Consider the following 19,734-nt stretch of genomic DNA (forward strand, 5'->3'; position numbering starts at 1 on the left):
CCACCAAGCCCTAAAGTAATGATGGATCAGCATAAATCCATCCATCAGTGCCACAGGAAAAAAAGTCCATGCTCAATGGAAGCATTATCTACACATTAGACAAAAGCCACTAGCAAATCTGAAACAACTCTGATGGCTAGACTGGAAGTTTCACTTCCTTTATTTTAAATTATTTAAATTATCCACAACCTTAACCTCTTCCATGTTCTGCAATAGCCTCTTCGATACTTTGCAAACTGAGTCAGTGAATCCCCCACCACTTGTGAACCACTTTATCCTCATGGCCAGTCTCTAAGAATCTATTGCTGCATTCTTCCCAACGGGTAACTTCCCCATTCTCTACTACCACGAACTTCCATTCCACCACTGTGTCTGCTGGCAGGGGTACAGAACGAGACCAGAGCCCATCCTTGCTACACTGGAGTGGGATGTAAGTGTTCCATCTCCCAAGACTCTCATGGTCTCCAGTTACTGCAAGGCATTGCACACCAGCGCGTGTGATATAATGGACCTGGAAGCTGACACTAACCTGATGAGCCTCTGAAGACACTGCTCCTACCCTTTTTGGTTTCACATCCACTTCCTGACCTCTTGCTTCCACAAGAGTGCTTCTGTCATAGTCCTTTCCCTGCTTAGAGCTTAGCACTGGAGACTCAAGACTGCCACCCAAACCAACATCGCCCCAAGATGAGTGCCGGGACACCATCTCCCAGTCCACGTGGTCAGCCGGGGCCCGACTGTCCAACTGTGCAAGGCTCACTTCTTGCGCTCTGTCCAGGAGCAGGTTGCTAGAAGGCAACTTCTCTGCCAGACATGGAGCTGCTTTAGCAGTTTTCTCTTGGCCTTTTTGGAATCCCCATTCTCCTATAGGAGATCCAAGGCTTTCGTTTCTTGAAACGTCAGAGTAACTTCTAGAGTTACCAGTCTCAGAGGTAGCTAGAGATTGTGTGTCTGGAAATTGTCCAGAAGGAACATGTGCTCTTGAATTGTCACGGTTACTGCCTTCTCCAGAAGGACTCTGCAGTCTCCATGCCACTTCCTGCAGGTCACCAGGGCCTTTAGTCGTAGAAACCAAACATCCATTGCTTTCTTGAAGATGCTCTGAAAAACAAAAGGAAAAGTGTAATAGTGTTGTGCAGTTCATGTGAGAAAAAAGTTCAGTTAGGCTGAGAAAATAGTCTTAGTTTTTAAAGACTTTGCTACTAATCTATCTGCAGTTCACAAAATTTGTCTCTATTAAAATCAAGTACGTAATTACCTGGTGTGTTCCCAACTGTGCTCTAAGAATATACAGGCATACCCAGTAATAAAAGGCACATCCAGGAGTGTCGGTATACCAGCACAAGAGTGTAAATGAGGTGGCAAGCTGTAGAGGCAGAAGTGTAACCCTGACATGGTCCTGGATCTCTGCAGTCCAGGCCGTACTGGCATGCAACCAAGTCAAGTTGTTTGGCTGCCATCATCAAAAAATGTCCAGCCTGTGTGACGAAGAGCTGCACGGTTACCCTGCAAACCAGATGAGTACACTTGTACTCCCAGGAACTGCGTGCAGGTCAGGGATTGGCTGTCACAGATGCGGGCAGGTCAGCAGCAGCTGTCACTGTGGGAGAATACAAAGGACAGCAGTGCATGGCTGGGCAAGAGTTGGGGGTGAGGGTGGGGAGGGGGACTGGATTCGCCTTGCACACCCCATGTGCATTAGGAACCTCTTCGACAAAACACAGGCATCTTATATCCCCTCCCACTGCATACTTTAAAAACATAGTTTCTTGGGACTTCCCTGGTGGCACAGTGGTTAAGAACCCGCCTGCCAACGCAGGGGACACGGATTCGATCCCTGGTCCGGGAAGATCCCACATGCCGCGGAGCAACTAAACCCGTGCGCCACAACTACTGAGCCGGTGCTCTGCAACAAGAGAAGCCACCGCAATGAGAAGCCCGCGCACAGCAGTGAAGAGTAGCCCCCACTCGCCACAACTAGAGAAAGCCCGCGCGAAGCAACGGAGACCCAACACAGCCAAAAATAAATAAATAAATTACAAATAAATAAATAAAAATATTTTTTCTTAAGACTACACAATCCAAGCTCCCTAAAGACTCAGTTTCCTTCTTGGCCACCTCATTGATAGTCCAAAGAGCTCCCTACAACTGGGGTCCCCAACCCCCGGGCCAGACCGGTAGGTAGCGGTCAGTCCTCTGCCTGTTAGGAACCCGCGGCACAGCAGCAGGTGAGAGGCGGGGAGCAAGCGAAGCTGCCTCTGCCGCTCCCCATCGCTCGCATTACCGCCTGCACCACCCTCCCACTCCGCCCCCTTCCGTGGAAAAATTGTCTTCCACGAAACCGGTCCCTGGTGCCAAAAAGGTCGGGGACCACTGCCCTACAAGATGTTATTCCCCAAAACCATACAATCAGCATATGGGGATTGGCGGGGTGGGGGTGGGGGATGGCGGTGGGAAGAAGGTGGTCTTGTTTAATTTTGTCTCTTTTTAATGGTGGTGTTGGAAGTGAGACGTAAACAAATATTACTCTGAATCCCCAGTCTTTCGACCTGAAACATGAGTTAGGCTTTCAGGAAAAGAAGATAAATGAGCTCTCTGCAGGAGAGGCACAGGGGCAGATTTTCAAGTGGCTACACATGAACGCCACTCCACTAAAGTTTACAGATGTTATTTTCACCACTAGGCTGGAGTCCAGGCATGGGCAGCTTGCCAAGGGAGGGCGCTGGAAGGTAAGGTTCTCTGCCAGTGCTCTTAACTTTGCCTAGTACACAGGGTCTAAAATATAGAGATGGAAACCTAGATGTCAATTGTACTCGTCGGGGTAGAATTAAGTGTCTCTTCCCTGGGGTTTCAGACAAACGTGCACTGTTCGGGTGAGTGTGGGGGAGGGCCGACAGCTCCGAAATGGGCGGCCATCGAGCAGCCTCAGGGCTTCAGCCGAAGCCTTCAGGGCCAGAGTCCAACCTGAACTTTGCCTCCCCGACAGAAGCGTCCAGATATGGGGGGCTGCTCGCTGCGCCGGTGTTCCCAAACACGGCTCTTCCATGGGGTGAGGGATGGGAGGCCATGAGGCTATGGGATTGGGACCGAGACAGTGTCCCTGCTCGGACAGAAATTGGAGAGGGTCGTGGGATCTCCGGACCCTAAGCACCCCTTTCCGAAGGCCCGGGAGGGGCGCCGCCGCTGCAGCCGCCCGCACTGCACCAAGCTCCGCCAAGCGGAGGAGCCCATCCCCGCTGGAGGAGCAGGGGCAGGTCCTCAGGGGCGGTCGCCGAGGGCAGCGACTCAGCGGGGCGCGGACCTGGGACAAACCGCCTGGGCATCCCCAGGGCCTCGGTGTAGGGCAAGAACCCCACCCGGCGCTTGCGCACCAGCCGGGGAAAACGCGAGCCGCGGGGAGGGTCCTGCCCGGGTTAGGAGAAGCTAGCCCTCGGGAAACCTCCAGGTGGATTTCCGCCCCCTGCCCCCTCCCGCGGGTAACTTCAGAGCCCACCGGCAGATATGCCCTCGAGACACAGGGAGGAAGAATACCTGGTTTGGTGCCCAGCTCCCGCCCAGAAGGTCCAGGGCTCAGTTCGCCGCCACCACCCTGATCGTCTCCCGGAGCCGCAGCCTCCCCTGGAGAGGCGTCCTTCCCCTGCTCCGCATCCTCCTCCTTTCCCGTGTCCCGCAGCAGCCAAACGAAAAGCGCTCCGGCCAGACCCCCTCCGACCAGCAGGGCGGACCAGACGGCGCCCATGACTGAGAGGCTGCAGCTGCGGGAGACGACGGCGACCGAGACGGAGGCTCGGGTCACGCAGGCAGAACCACACCTACCCAGCCCGCTGCAGCCTTTTACGGTCCCCGGTGGCGGGCTCTCCCGCGCGGGGCCCAGCCCTCCGCGACCAAAACTCAACTTTCCCAGCCCCGCCCCACTCCCCGCCCCGGGGCTGCAGCCCCAGGTTCCGGCAAGGCGGACACGCGAGCGCCCTCCTTCTCCAACATTTTCCCTTCTCGACCCCGCCAGTCGCCGGCGGCGGGGAGCACCCGGCGCAGGGTTCCAAGTGCGTCCCGCGCGCGTGAAGAGTCCAAGGGCGCACGGCTCTCGTGCGCAAACCCGCCGCCTTCTTTTCCTGCTCCGGCTGCAGCTCAGGTCCAGCCCCGCCTGGGACAGCGCCGGCCACCTCGGCGCCTCCTCCCCACAGACACTCAGTAGCAGTGCGGCCCGAGCTTCTGGCACTTAGACGCAGAAGAGGCCGATGTGCATCTGCGACACGCGAGGTTGCGGCGAGAGCGGAGGCGGGGCGGGCGAGGCAGCCGGGCCGGGTGGGTAGACCCATACAGCGGGCGCGTTGGAAGCTCCTTTCCTCCGCCAGTTAGCTGTGCTTAACGTCCCCAAGCCTCCGCCTCCCCGCCTGTAAAAGGAAAGGACTGGACTGAGATCCATCCATCTGTAAATGCCAATCACCTTAACCGCCTCCAGTCATTGCTGAGGGTGCGTGGTTGTCGAAAAGTGCGCGCCCTCCTCTGGACTGGATGTTGTGCAGACGCAAGCTCCTCCGGATGGGTTATTAATAAAAAATTGCGGGCTTCCCTGGTGGCGCAGTGGTTGAGAGTCCGCCTGCCTATTCAGGGGACGCGAGTTCGTGCCCCGGTCCGGGAAGATCCCACTATGCCGCGGAGCGGCTGGGCCCGTGAGCCATGGCCGCTGAGCCTGTGCGTCCGGAGCCCGTGCTCCGCAACGGGAGGGGCCACAGCAGTGAGAAGCCCGCGTACCGCAAAAAAAAAAAAAAAAAAAAATTGCAACCGTCTTTGTTAAGTGCTGTCGGTGTGCCAGGTGTTTAATGTATGCATTTAATTTGATCCTCACAAAACAGCAACAACAACCTGGGAACTAAGAATTATACACATTTCTTTCTAAATTCACTCCTCTGCTGATCTGATGGCTTTACACACCAACTTCAAGCTAACGGTTCCCATGTTTGTATCTGCAGGGTGAGCCTTTTCCTTGACCTACACGCTCCCACATCCAACTGCTAAGACCACAGCTGGAATGATTACTAAAATGGCTCCTCTGGTAAAACAAATTGTTCCAACGTGCCCCGGGCTCGAGCCTTGTTTGCAAAGTCAGGTACAGAAAACAGTGGGAGTCCTTGGTGACTCTGCAGTGTTTGTGGGATGGGAGCTCGCTTCGGAAGGCCGAGGAGTGAACGTGGTGAAGGCTGTGACGAAGGCCGACGTGGAGGGAGCCCACTCCAGAGAAACTTGGAGGCCAAGGGGAGGAGAGGAATCGAAGTGTCGCTTGAGAAGAGAACAAGGCCTAAGGGAAGCTCTTTCAGACCCAGAGACACGTGGGCACGTTTGTTCAGTTCGTCGCAGGAGAGAGCCAGCCGAGACCTAGAGGAAGATGTGAGGAGGACGCGAAATCCTGGACGGGGATTCTGCGTGAAGGAGGAAGTCAAGAACACCAGCGGAAGGGGTGGCCTCGGAGGAACGGAGAGGAGGAAACAGGCGTGGAAAAGGAAAAGAAGGTACAAAAGAAACATTTTGAGATACACAGGGGCCCGTGAGTGAGGTTAGCTATCAGCTGAGTGAGAGAAAGGAAATCCAGGTGAGTTTTTTTTTTTTTGCGGTACCCGGGCCTCTCACTGTTGTGGCCTCTCCCGTTCTGGAGCACAGGCTCCAGACGCGCAGGCGCCAGACGCGCAGGCTCAGCGGCCATGGCTCACTGGCCCAGCCTCTCCGCGGCATGTGGGGTCTTCTCGGACCGGGGCACGAACCCGTGTCCCCTGCATCGGCAGGCGGACTCTCAACCACTGCACCACCAGGGAAGCCCAGGTGAGTTTTTAAGGAAAGCAGAGCAGGTAGGAAGGAAATGGCCGCTGGGGGAAGAAGTTGCCTTGGGAAGTCCTGTGGGTCCTTCCATCACAGGCCGGTTGCATCCCCTTCCTGCCTTTCCCAGTGCCCGCGCCTCCGTTCACACCCCCCTCACCTGTCCAGACCTTACCATCCTCCCGCACCTCCCTCCCCTCTGGCTGTGATCCAGTCTGCAACCACTCCTGATTTAATCCTCCTAAAGCACAGCCTGGGTAGGGCATCTCCTCTGTCTACCAGACTAAATCCAACCCCATTTTAGCCTTCAAGGTCTCCCTGACACACCCCAACAACCTCTCCAGGCCTTTCTCTTATCGTTCACCTGAACTCCAGCCAAATGGCGGGAGCCTCCTCTCATTGGTTTAGACGTTTCCCAAAACCCACTTCCTTCCATGAACTTTTCCCTAGCCCCCAATCCCACTCTTAGCCCCCAGCCCTCAAATTGATATGCCATTCTTTTCTTTGAACTCTGATTACGTACTGTAACTCTATTAGAGCAAAATACAACGTTTTCTCTTATGGTATAATTATTTTTGTCGTTTATCTCATCCCCATATTAGATCATAAATCCCTTGAGGGCCAGAGTTTGTTTATTCTTTGTATTCCCCAGAATACAAAGTTTGTTATGTAATAGGCCTTTTTATTGTCTTTGTCCGTTGAATACCTAATATATACTGGCCCTAAGCTAAGTGCTTTATGAGGATTATCTCATGTTAAATTCCTGAGAGGAGTAATCTGCCCAAGGTCATACAGCTGGTGAGTGACCAAGCTGGGATTTCAACCCAGTGTTCTGACCTCCCAGGACTCCTGCTTGAAAACTCTAGCTACATTGAATCCTAATGCTTTTAAACCATGTCCAAATTTCAAAGCATACATTTTAGAAGTGAGTGTGCAAATCTGGATGTGTGATACCAGCGTATCCCTCTGGTAGTATTCCAACATTTACGGTGAATGTCAGCCTTGCTCTGGGTTTGTAATTCCTCTCTCTGCAAGCCCTCACCTCATTAGGGAAATGTACTCACCACCAGCACCTGTCTGTTGCTGTCAAGCCGCTGGCTTCTGCTACTCCACGTAATGTTAACCACAAGTCAAACCTTCTGCAAAGCAGTCACATTGGAGCTGCCCAGTTTCATATTTCATAAGGACATTTTCTAAGTGCAAACCTCTGACTCATCTTAGTTCCAGAATAGACTCCAGGCTGAGATCTCTTACGCTGAATGATGAAACCTTTACAGCAAAGGAAAATCTGTGTCAGGAGAACCAGTTCACCACGTAGAGAAGAATAAAGTTAGATGACTACTTTGTACCATGTAAAACGGTGGACGCCGGATAGAATAAAGTCCTGAATGTAAATGGTCAAACTACTGCTAATAGAACAAAATCCAAGAGACTCTCATTGTGATATTGCATAATGTAAGAGGCCAAAAAATGTCTTGACTTCATCAAAATAAGGCTATCTCGTCAGTGAGGCTGCTATAGACAAAGTTAGCAGGTAGATCCAGATGGGGAGCAGATTTTCGTGTTGTTAAAACTAACAAGGCACTAATATGTAGAGATAGGATGAACTCATACAAACTAATCCAAAAAAACCCACAAAACCTGACACGAGATCCAGTATAAAATGAACAAGGGATGCTTCTCCCCAGTGCCTGGAACATAATAGGCACTCAGGGTAATTTTTGGTTGAATAAATGAATGACTAGCAAAAGATGCAAAAATGCTCAGATTCACTGGTAGTTAGATAAATGCAAATTAAAACAAGGATGTTACACCATTTTACATCCACCGGAAAGGCAAATATTAGAGAGGTGCAATGCTGCTGATGGGAGAGTAAACCGGTATAAACAATCTGGAGAACAATCTGGAAGAATTTTGTGAAATTAAGTATGCGTATACCCCATGACCCAGCAATCCCCCTCCTGAACATGTATGGCCAAGAGATTGCACAAGACTGTAAGGGGGCACATAGTGTTATTTGGGATAACCGTAAGTTCAAGGCCACCTGGCTGCACATTGTAGGCAAATAATAAGTAAAATATGGTGGATGCCGATGAAATGCTATGAAATTGTTACGGCAATGAATTTGATCTACACACAGCAATGTAATTAAATCTTAAATACATATTGGCGACTAAAAGGTAAGAAACTAATATCTCGCAAGTTGCACAGTGCGGCCAAAAAAAAAAAAACAGAGAGAGATTTGTGGGTTTGGCTCTTGAATAATGATGTGGACCGTCTAAGATTCACAGGAGACCTGCAAAGTTTTTTGAAGAACTATAGTGCAATAAACACTGCCAGCTTGGACTAAAATGGGGGTTGTCTAGAAAGGGGATAAGTGTATTTGGCATATGAGAGCAACATAAATAATTTGTGGCTAAAAGGCAGACTGCGCTGGTCTTATACTATGGCCACAAATTATTTGAAATTCTTCCCTTCGAAGGAAATTTGGAGGAGTTCAGTTCTCTTCTTGAAGGTGGGCTGTACTTAGCCACTTACTTCTAATGAATAGAATATGGCAGAAGTGGTGATGTGTGATTTCCAAGACTAGGTTATAAAAGGCATTGTGCTTCCTCCTTGCCTTCTCTTGGATCACATGCTATAGGGCCGACTTTTTCAACCTCAGCACTATTGATGTTTTAGACAGGATTATTCTTTATGGTGAAGGGGTGCCTGTGCATTATGGGATGTTTAGCAGCATCCCTGGCCCTCTACTCACTCAAAATTCCCAGAAATTGAATTGTTGTGTCAAAGGCTATATACATATGTACACACACGCACACACACACACAAAGTTGCTTATTTATTGTTTGTTTTTTTTTTTAATGAGGCTTTGGATAGCCAAATTGCCCTTCAAAAAGTCTGTATCTGGGCTTCCCTGGTGGCGCAGTGGTTGAGAGTCCGCCTGCCGATGCAGGGGATGCGGGTTCGTGCCCCAGTCCAGGAAGATCCCACATGCCGCGGAGCGGCTGGGCCCGTGAGCCATGGCCGCTGAGCCTGCGCGTCCGGAGCCCGTGCTCCGCAACGGGAGAGGCCACAACAGTGAGAGGCCCGCGTACCGCAAAAAAAAAAAAAAGTCTGTATCTTTTCCCACTTTCACAAGTTGAATATATGCACCTTTTTCTTAGCATTTTTGCCAATATTAGTTTTGTCTTAAAAAAAGTCTTTGCCAGTTTGATAGACAAAAATTGATACCTTGTTTTAATTTTTTTTTATTGGTGACTTTGACCATTTAAGAAATTATTTTGGTCTGTTGTATTCTTTCATGACTTAGCCCATTTTTTTCCTGCAGCATGAGCAAAAACATAGAACCTACTTTCTATGCGAGCAGAGCAGGTGGCACTGTACATTCTGGTGTGGAGGACTGGAGAAGCCCTGCTTCCCTCGCCACCCCTCTGAGGCAGGAGCCACTGTAGGAAATTTTTCCTTTAGAAATTCATTCCTTTGGTTCGTTCTCCCTCTAGATTTTAAAATATCAAGCAAATCCACTCTAAGGTATTGGCGACACATCAACTTTCTTTTTGACACATTTTAACAGTTACCAATACTTACAGTGCCATGGTTGGGTAGGTGGGTGGGATCAGGAAGCAGTTAAAGAATAATACTGAAAAGAGGAAGAAGACAAGAAACAGGGGATAATGGTCACCTCAAACTTTGCCCTCATCATAGTTTTGCTTAGGTATGTCCTTTTCTAGTCTACCTCACTCTCTCCCAAGAAGATAACTGTCAATTCTTAAAAAAAATTTTTTTCCGGAAATTTGCCTCTTATGTTTTGGTGCTTCACCATTCCTGTTATTCATCCATTCATTCAATAAATGCATAGTTTGAGCCCCAACTATGTAGGACTCTAGGCACTCTGCAGGACACTAGGCAAAATCTATACATTCCCTGCCCTCATGAGCTTATACTCTAGTGAGGGAAACACACCATTAATGAGTAATCAAAGAAGATAACATGATGAATGATGGGCAATATAATGGCTATCAGTGAGGTGCCAGAACTGAGAATAATCTGCAGCAGCTCTGCTGGCCTGTTGGTGCAGGAGTGGTGCAGGCATGACTTTGGAGGGGGAGGTTGAGAAAGAATTCTGACCTACATTCACTTCAGTAACAGTTTGCTCTCATATGCAAAATACACTTAGCCCCTTTCTAGACAACCCCCATTTTAGTCTAAGCTGGCAGTGTTTATTGAACTATAGTTCTTCATAAAACTTTGCAGGTCTCCTGTGAATCTTAGACAGTCCACATCATTATTCAAGAGCCAAAACCACAAATCTCTTTTATTTGGGGCCGCAGCTTACGGGATCTTAGCTCCCCAGCCAGGGATCGAACCTGGGCCCCAGGCAGTGGAAGCACAGAGTCCTAACCACTGGACCGCCAGGGAATTTCCCACAAATATTTTGAAGATAAGCCCTTCTCTACCTTGAGAATATGCTGAAGAACAACATCCTCCACTTTCTTAGACGCTCTATTGTTTGACTAAAACTGTGAGGCACACTTTTAAAAGTTTCAGTAGAATTTTTGTCCGCCTGAATGTACTCTGAAGCATCATCTTTGAACTTTCTGAGGCCTTAACAAGGGATTTAACAATTACATCCTTGGATTCATCTTTAGACCATGTTTTCCTGGCATGTCCTTTTATATGTCCTTTTGGATTTGATCTTTGTTACAAATCATTTCTTAATTTAAACATCATTTGTCATCTGAGAGGCTAGGAGTTTACAAAACCATCAAGTCCTTGTTGCTTTTGGTTAAATTGTCCCTTTGGCTTATCGATCTCCTCTTGCATTTTACTATAAGCAGCAAGAAACCAGGTGGTACCTTCAACACTCTGTATAAAAATCTCCTTAGTTACATCACCAGTTCATTAGGTAGTTTTTCTACTTTCCATGTTACTTCAGGTGACAGTATGGATAAACTTCCTGCTATTACATAACGAAGAGACCACTTCTTGCAATTTCCAATTGCATTTACCTCATTTTCCTGCAAGTCTTCACCCACAGCCTCTTCACAGTCTATGAGACTTCTGCCAACAGTTTCTTCAAAGTTCTTCCAGTTTCAACCCACTTCTTAATCCTGCTCCCTTTCACATTTTACATTCTTGTTATAGCATCCCACTTCCAGGCACAAAAATCAATTAGTTATCTATTGCTGCATAACAAATAATCAGTAAATTTAATGGTTTAAAACAACAAACATTAGAGTCATTTTTATGGGTTAGGAATTCAGAAGCATCTTCTCTGAGTGGTTCTGGCTCAGGATCTGTCATATGGTTGCAGTCAGGATGTCAGCAGTGGTTGCAATCTCATCTGAAGGCTTAATGGGGGCTGAAGGATTCACTTCCAAGATGGCTTTTCACATGGCTATTTGCAGAAGGCTTCAGTTCCTTGCCATGTGAGCCTTTCCATAGACAGCTTGAGTGTCCTCACAACACAGCAGCTAGTCTCTCCCAAGTGATTCAAGTGAGAACAAGGAGGAAGCCACAATGTCTTTCATGATTTAGTTTCAGAATGACACCTCATCACTTCTTCCACATTCTGTTCCTTAAACTCAAGTCTAGGTACAGCCCACATCCAAGGGAAAAGGGGTTAGACACTGCATTTTGAAGACAGGTGTATCAAATAATTTGTGGACCTTTTTTTAAACAAACACAAACCTCCCAAAGCAGGAAGTCCTTGGGATTGTCTAAAGTAATCTCATGTCTTGCAGCTATTGAACTGAGAAAGAAAAAGAAAAAAAAAGATCCTTTAATTTGCTGAATTAAAATATCATTTGAATTCACAGCTTTGTAAGATCTCGTAGGTGAAGGCAGAGTATAGATTGGGAAAGAGCGAGACCCTGAATGCTGAACTGTGAACATAGGGGAATGTTCAGCTGGCTTCAAGTTCCCTAAACTCCCAACCCTATGAAAATATGCTGCTCAGATCTCCTGTTGCAAGGCACACAAATGACTGATGGACCCAGCTGCTCCCCCTCTGGATCTTTGGCCTCTCGCTGAGGCCATACTCCCCTGGGCTGCTCCCAGCCAACGACAGAGCATGCAGAAGTGCCAAGACAGGCCCATTTTAGCAAAACGTGCGACTCCTCCTCTTGGTGACCTTGACTTGAGGTCTCCCCATTGGCCTGGCCAAACCTTCATTTGAACTGTGCTGCAGTTCAAGACCAAATCTTCTTTTTCTCCCTCTGTCCTTCCGCAGGGATCACACACACATCAGAATCTAAAAGCTCTCCCTATGTTCGGCTGCTCCCACTGGGCTGCTTTTACTGGGCTGCTCCCAGTAAAACTCTCAAACATCTAATGCCCTTTTGCCATTTGCTCCCTGGGAGACCCAAACTGCTGCAGCCTTCCTTGTCAGAGAAATTCTCCCTAACTCCCTCTGTGGTGAGGATTTTCCCACTTTGCGCGAAGACTCTGTAATGACCTCTGTGGAAATAGGCTGGCAGGAGGCTGGGGTAGCCAACTCTCTTTATTCTTCACCCCTAACACCCCTCACTGCCTTGAATGCTACCCGTGTGCTAGAGGCAGTTTATCCTAGCTCACAAAAGCCAACTGTTAAATTTTCAGGAATTTAGCAAGTTGGTTGGTAAACACAGTCATTATGAAAACTTAAATAGACTTACAATTAAATTAAATTATATTAAAACCAAGGGAACAAAACTCAAAACCTCATCTCTTCCTGGTTTTTAACACCTTTTTGTTAGTATCTGTGCTCTTGAGGTTATTTACATCTATTATATCTGGGTGTTGGAAATAATATATAATGATTTGCACTTCTCTTTGGATTTTGGAGGCCAGATTTAGAGGTGCTGTTTCAGCTCATTTCTTTAGTAATCTGAGAGGTTGCCGGCTTTGAGGGCAGCCTGAAGCAAGAGAAGGCTTTCAGCTGGTCCAGAAATCTCTGCCCTCTGATCCAGTGAATCCAGTGTGCTCGAAGCACCTGTGGCACAGAGAGCTGCTGAATGGAGCTTTGGCGTGTCCAGAAAGGTGAATCGGAGCACAGGCCCCCAGGGCTTTGCAGCTGAGCCAGGAGCTCTGTGGCGTGTAACTGTTCTACTTTAGAGAAACCCATCTCCGTTTGTTGCTTGGCACCAGTTAATACGGCAGCCTGATCATGAGACCTTAGGTAACCAAGCGACTGGTGCCCATCGTCAACTAAGGTCATCTGATCCACTAAGCCATAAAGTCGGCTAACATTTAGTGTGTGTGCATAGTGCCAGGCTATGTTCTAATCACTTTACTGGTAACATTCCCTTTAAGCCCCACCACAATTCTGGGAGATAGATAGTACTGCTATTATTGCTACTATCCTTATTACTTTAGATGAGAAAACTGAAGCAGAGAGAGGATAAGCAACTTGCCCCATAGTCATATAGCAAATAAGTAGCAGAGCTTGGTTTGAATCCAGGCCCTCCTGCTCCAAAGTCCACACATGTAATTACCAAATTATTTTGCTTCTCGTAATCAAGTGAAAGTTTTCTATTTAGGACTGGGCTTGACCAGGAATTGAAGACAGAACAAATTGCATGGTGTGCCCGCTCCTACCGCACTGCCATCTTCCTCAGCCTACACAACTGACCTGGGAACGTTCTCTACGTCCAGGTGATGAAACAGACAACCTCCACTATATGATGGCAGCAGCCACAAGTGGACTGCCACAACACTGTAGCCCAACTCAAGGGTGGCCCTGAAGAACAGCTGAGAAGGGGAATTTTCCAGTAGACAGAAATGTAAGCATTTCATCCTGTTGACCACTTTGTCTGAAAGGAGAAATGGGCTGAGGTGCATGTCACCAACTAATGGTCAGCAGCTGATGGCTTAGCTTAGTAGCCAGAGACTTGGAAGGATCAAGAATGCAGGGATAGTGACAAAGAGATTTGGGAGAAGAGGTGTACAGGGGATCGCTCAGAATGGATCCAGAGTATGAGAGTATTTGGTTCTTTGTGAATACCCACCAAAGGACCTCCACTGTAGAGCAAGCGCTCAATAATCAGGTGAAAAGTTTGACCTATCCTCTGCATGCCAGCCCGCTTCTTTCTCCAGAAGTTCCAATGTTGCCCAGTGATCTCATGAGCAAAGTGGGCATGGAGGCAGAAATGCAGGCTCCACGTGGGTTCAGCAACTTGGATTTCCCCTCACGAAGGCTGACCTGGCTACTGCTTCTGTGGAATAATTGTCCAGTAATTAAAACCAAACTTGAGTCCCTGATATGAATTAGGCTTGAATGTAACAAAGCCAGGAACAATGTGTCCAGGGAAAGAAATGAATTCTCTCCAGACCACCACCAACACCATCTTGGCTCAGCACTTGAATGTCAGAATCCTGCCCCAGCTTGCCTGGTAGACCTGGATGCCTCCTCTGGGCTCTCAGGCTTTGGGGCTCCCATGGGCTACCATGCGGGCAGGTATGACAAGTTGAAACAGCAAGGGAGTCAGAGGAAAGTGGCCTGACTAGAATAGCAACCTATTCTGCAATTGGATTTGCTTTCCTGCTTAACAAACTTCTGCCCACACCAACATTCCTACACTTCCTGCATGCTCATTCACCACCACGGTATCCCACTCAACACTGAAACTCATTTCACAGCAATGGGCTGACACTGTGGGTTCATTGCTTCTGTCATGTACTCCATCACCCTAATGTGTCCAGATGCATAGAGTGTATAGTAAAGACTCACTTACAGCCTACAGATTATTGAAATGGGATCATGACAGACCCAGAGGATGAAAGGTCATCCATCACCCAGAGATTCTGTATTTGAAGACAAATACTATAACTGATAAAACTGTGGGATCCAATATCCTTTTAATAAATTCCTTTGGTTAAATTATCCAGAGTGTATTCAGAGGGAAAGATCTGGAAGGATGCATTCCAATGAGTAAAGAGTGGTTACTGCTGACTCTATAGGAAGTATTTGTATTTTCTAGGTTCTTTTTGTTACTCTATATTTTCTAATTTTCCTAACATGAGCATTAACATGTTAAATAAAATAATTTTTAAAAATTTAATGTAAAAATATGTCATCTTGAGTTTCCATTAAACTTTAGGACCCATGACATTATATTACAGGTACATATTTATTATCAAGATTAACATGCCAAAAAACCCTCAGTAAGCTTAATTCAAAATGAAAGAAAATTATATTGTAAAGAAAGAGTAAAGGAGCTATTCACTCAAAACCAGGGAAAATAATACTCTGGGAAAATGAAATAGAGCAATTCTGCTTTTTTATGGTTTTATTTATTTTTACAAATGTTGATATAACTATGTAATATTGACAGTGCTACCAAAATGTTAGATTACCAAATATGAAAGTGATCTCACGGTTGATAAAATATATAAAATATTGATTAACTGAAGCAGAAGACTATTCTGAAATGTTTGTAAGTATTAGTTATAAATTTTATGGATGTTGCCAAGTCAAAATTGTACAACTATGGTGGGACATTCATTATAGATTTTGTTTAATGTTTAAAGAGAGAGAGAAATAGCCAAGTATATAGTAAATGAAATCTGTCTAATCATCTTCCCAAGATTCTTCCGTGCTTGGGTTATTTTACAGAAGTCTTGTTACATTCACATTTACATTCCTTCCTCATATACATCTTCTCAAGGAACTAAAAAAAAAAGATGAGAGAAACTCCTTTAAATTGGCAAACGAAAATTGTAGTCTAGTCACAACCACTACCATACCCGAATTCACAATCTCACACTCTGATGTATATCCTGATAGGACCCAAAATCTGATGTCGATGATAGACCACGCGAGATGGTGGACTTTGGAAGGTAGTTGCACACCATCAGAAATATCTAGATATAATTCACACTTTTTCTGTGGCCAAGTCCAGCCCGGCCCAGCTCGGCACAGCCTTGTGCTGCTCATCTCTGCTATTAAAGGCCTGGGACTTCTGTGTAGCTGAGGGAATGAAGCTGTAGGTAATGCACAGAGCAGTTAATCCAGCAGCAGATACTGGAATGTGTATGTAAGTATGTATGCTCATGTAACATACATAAACATGTATGTATACAAGGTGTACATAGACATTTAAGGGGGTAAAAAGAGAATGAATGCTCACATATAAATTTAAATAAGTAATGATTTTATATATAGATAGATAGATAATTTACCATCATAGATTCCCCCCTCTCTTTTAGTTGAAATCCTACTGATTAAATAGAGGATATAGGATGTAAGAATAAAGGGAGAAAATATTCCAGGGTTTTGAGTGACATGTGTTCTCAGGGGACTCAGCCATAGCCAGGGGCATCACCTCTCTTTAGTTGATGCAGCTAAAAGAGTAACCAGTGAGTCAGGCATGCTTCCTTTTGCCCAAAATTGAACTAAATGTTCAGCAACAGAATGGATTAAACCAACAGGGGACAAATCAAAATGAATAAAACATCCTCTTTTGCCACTAAAGAAAAAACTATGAGTCACTATAATGTCAAGAGCAAATAGGGATATATATGTATATACATATATCTCCTTGGCAAGAAGTATATGTCTGTGTGTGTGTGTATATGTGTGTGTGTGTATATACACATATATGTCACATAATTATATTTATGCTTAAGTATAATTTTGTGTATATTATATAAATATATAATCATACAATTATGTTATATAAAATATATAAGCATATTTTATATATTATTCTTATAAATATATAAAATATACTTATGTAGGCCATATATGCAGATAAGGCAGGTACATAAATACATAAGTACAAAAATGTGTGTAAGTATATTAACTATACCTTATATCTAAGTATCTTATATATAAGATATATACTTATATCTAAGTATATAAAATATACTTATGTAGGCCCACTGTTGATGCTCAGAGCTATTGGAGAGATTTCATCCTAGTTCTATAATGGAATCTTCTAGCCCATTAGTCTATTATCGTACTCTAGACTTTCCCTTCACATCGCCTGATTAACTTTGAACAAGTCTGGATCTGAGATTGGTCAATATATCTATTTGCCAGTAAGTGTAAGTTGTTGTTAGTTCTATCGCTCTTAGAAAAAAAGAAATCCAGTATCCTAGTTCCAGGAACTTCTACCATTTTGGCTGCATGTCCTCCTAAGGACTCCACGGGCCGTGAGCACAGGGGACGCTGGACAAACACAGAACTTATCAGCCACGACTTGGGCCCCAGGCCTAGCTGGCTTCCTGCCATGGTGACAGAGCTGGTCTGGGGACAGATCTCCAGGCTGCAGGCCCTCCTGCTAAACGGTCCGCTCTGCCAGCCTCCCACCCCACTCTTGTTATCTGTGGCCTCCCGGGGGAGCCCTCCATGTGGGAGGCGGGGTGGGGGGGACCAGCAGCACAAGCTCAGGGAGAGGGAAAGATAAAGTGGGAAAAAGACAGAAGAGGCTGCAGGGCTGTCCGGGAAGTGACCTTTTGCCCTAGTCTGCGTCCTCATGTACCCCGCAAATAGCACAATAATAGTCCCCAGCATGGCTCCTTAGAAGTAGAAGTGAAGGAGGCTTGACACTTCTGGAGAATTCATTGTTTTAGTAGCAGGCTCACGCCCTGCACATGGATCCCTTTCACTTTGGCCCCATTAAGGCCAAACTCAAGGAAGGTGAGTCAGCAGGGAGCCAGCACCTCTGACAGCAGGAGCCAAACAGGCAGAATGAAAAGAGCAGAACGCCAAATCCCATCTGTGGGCCCCTGTCTGGGGAAAGCACACCCCTTCTCCCAGGGCTGAGTCCTGGTGTGTCCCTGTAGAAGAAGTATTTTGATTTTGTCAGGGCGCTGACCCCTTCCCATCAACAACTGTGAGCCCCTCAGCAGGTCTTTCTGACCCTTTACTCACACTCGGCATTCTGTAGCCCCTGCTCAGAATGAAATCCTTAAAGGCAACTGGTCCATGAAGGTCTGCAAGTAACTCCTCCTAAAAGAGGGTCCACACTTTAAAAAACTGGTCAGCTATCAGAAGCTTGATTTCATATTTGTCCTAATTAAAAGCACTTAGCCATTTATCAAGTATGTTATTTTAAACGACTTCCTTCTCATTTAGGAATATGTGTGTAAATAACGTTCAGAAGTTGATGAATACAAAGGCTTTCAAAAGATATCCAACCTTCTCTCCTTTCTCTGTTCTTTTTCTTACCCTTGTATCAAGGATAAGCAACACATTTTACCAATTAGATCATTATTGACCTAGGATGTCCGGAATCTAATCTATTTGAGATTAATAATTGTGATACTGTGATTTATAATAAGAGACAGATATTTGGTCTTCTTCCCATTCCTGGCACAGAGGCCTTAAACCCTTGGAATTTCCTAAGTGACGAGAGCTTTCCTTATTCATAACAAGCCCCTTTCAACCACATTGCAATTTATCTTAATGAAGTGTTTTTTGGAAAGCCCCTAGATAGCTACTAGATGTGGGCTGGTTGCCAGGGAAACCAACCACGTGATTAGAGGGTTGGCACTTTCAGCTGAACCTCCCCAACTCCAGGGAGGGGAGAGGAGCTGGAGGTTGAATTAATCACTAATGGCCAATGATGTAATCAATTACACCAATGTAATGAAGCCTCTATACAAACCCAAAGGAGGGGGTTTGGAGAGCTTCCAAGTCAGTGAACATGCAAAGGTACCTGGAGAAGGCAAGGAAGCTCCAAGCCCCTCCCCACATACCTTACCCTATGCATCTTCTCCATCTGGCTGCTCCTGAGTGTACCTCTTTATAATAAACTGGTAATCTTACTAGATTCTAAGTAAACTGTTTTCCTGAGTTCTGTGAGCTGTTCTAGCAGATGATCAAACTCAAGGAGGGTGTCATGTGAACCTTTGATTTATAGCCAGTCAGCCAGAAGCACAGGTGACAACCTGGACTTGAGACTGGCATTTGCAGTGGGGGCAGTTTTGTGGGACTGAGCCCTTAACCTGTGGGATCTGATGCTCTCTCCAGGTAGGTGGTGTCAGAATTGAGTAAAATTGTAGGACATCCAGCTGGTGTCAGGGAATTAGAGAATTGCTTGGTGTGGGGAAAAAAACCCGACACATTTGCTGACCAGAATTGAGAGTGGTAGAGGAAGAAACGGGAGTGTTTTCCTACTCAATCTATATCCACAAATTTTAGATCTTAACTCCAAAGGGCATGATAATCAAAAAAGATTTGATCCAGTCCCAACATCTTAGGGGTATTCATGCATTCATTTGGCTTTTCCTTTTATTTATTGGAATTTAAAATTTGGGATGTAGAAGTTTATATCATTGTAATTCAGTTAAGACCATTTCACCTTCCAAATGAACTCAATCAAGAATCGTCAAAAGTCATGTGTTTCCAGCAAGACAGCCATGTCATCATAGTGTCCCTTACCAGCACACAACTGCACCCATGTCTTGTGAATTGACTTCAATATGAGGTGGCACTTGCACTGTGACCACCTTCAGCTCAGATGATCAAGTCTCAGCATATACACATACCTGTTCCCATAGCTCCTTTTTAATATTCTCATCTTGAGCTTTATGTAAGACCTTGGGGTCAACCAAAGGTTCATCGGCTCTTTGCTTTTTCCACAACTTGGTGTTCAGATACCATGCTCCGTACCTCATCTTTACCCACTTTGGTTTATGAGGATTCTGTAGAAATAACATAATTCCCAATTTCATTAGTTTGTTTGGTTTGTCATTTCAATAAACCTAAGATTTAGCTTATGGAAGCAGTATCATTTATTTTTAATTTATGGTTACTCCTTGCCAAAGTATTTTATGAAGTTTCAGTGTGCTTTGATTTACAAAGGTAACATGAAAAGTTCATGACTGAGAAAATAATGTGGTAGTTAAGCATGGCTTTTGGATTTAGACAAACCTGGGCTCAAATCCAGCCTTCCCCACTTAGTAGCTATGAGTCCATGGACAAGTTAGTTA

General features: G+C 45.9%; 2 protein-coding genes across 2 annotated transcripts in view; both read right to left on the bottom strand.

The window, feature by feature from the left end:
- Window positions 1-241: 241 nt before the first annotated feature.
- STBD1 (starch binding domain 1) lies at window positions 242-3,739 on the bottom strand (the record flags this gene model as incomplete). The annotated part of the gene is made up of 2 exons (XM_079696981.1): window positions 242-1,101; window positions 3,532-3,739. 2 exons carry the CDS (start codon window positions 3,737-3,739, stop codon window positions 242-244), a joined length of 1,068 nt encoding a protein of 355 aa, XP_079553107.1.
- A 480-nt stretch (window positions 3,740-4,219) lies between these two features.
- FAM47E (family with sequence similarity 47 member E) overlaps window positions 4,220-19,734 on the bottom strand; it is a gene marked incomplete at both ends in the record, with an annotated part of 42,045 nt that continues 26,530 nt past the window's right edge. Inside the window, 6 exons of the mRNA XM_079710584.1 lie at window positions 4,220-4,394; window positions 5,077-5,376; window positions 13,427-13,545; window positions 15,408-15,464; window positions 17,672-17,749; window positions 19,291-19,446. Of these exons, the coding sequence (XP_079566710.1) occupies window positions 4,220-4,394; window positions 5,077-5,376; window positions 13,427-13,545; window positions 15,408-15,464; window positions 17,672-17,749; window positions 19,291-19,446 (885 nt within the window). The remainder of the gene's footprint in view (window positions 4,395-5,076; window positions 5,377-13,426; window positions 13,546-15,407; window positions 15,465-17,671; window positions 17,750-19,290; window positions 19,447-19,734) is intronic.

Source organism: Hyperoodon ampullatus (assembly GCF_949752795.1).
Source record: "Hyperoodon ampullatus genome assembly, chromosome: 1".
Classification (NCBI taxonomy): domain Eukaryota; kingdom Metazoa; phylum Chordata; class Mammalia; order Artiodactyla; family Ziphiidae; genus Hyperoodon; species Hyperoodon ampullatus.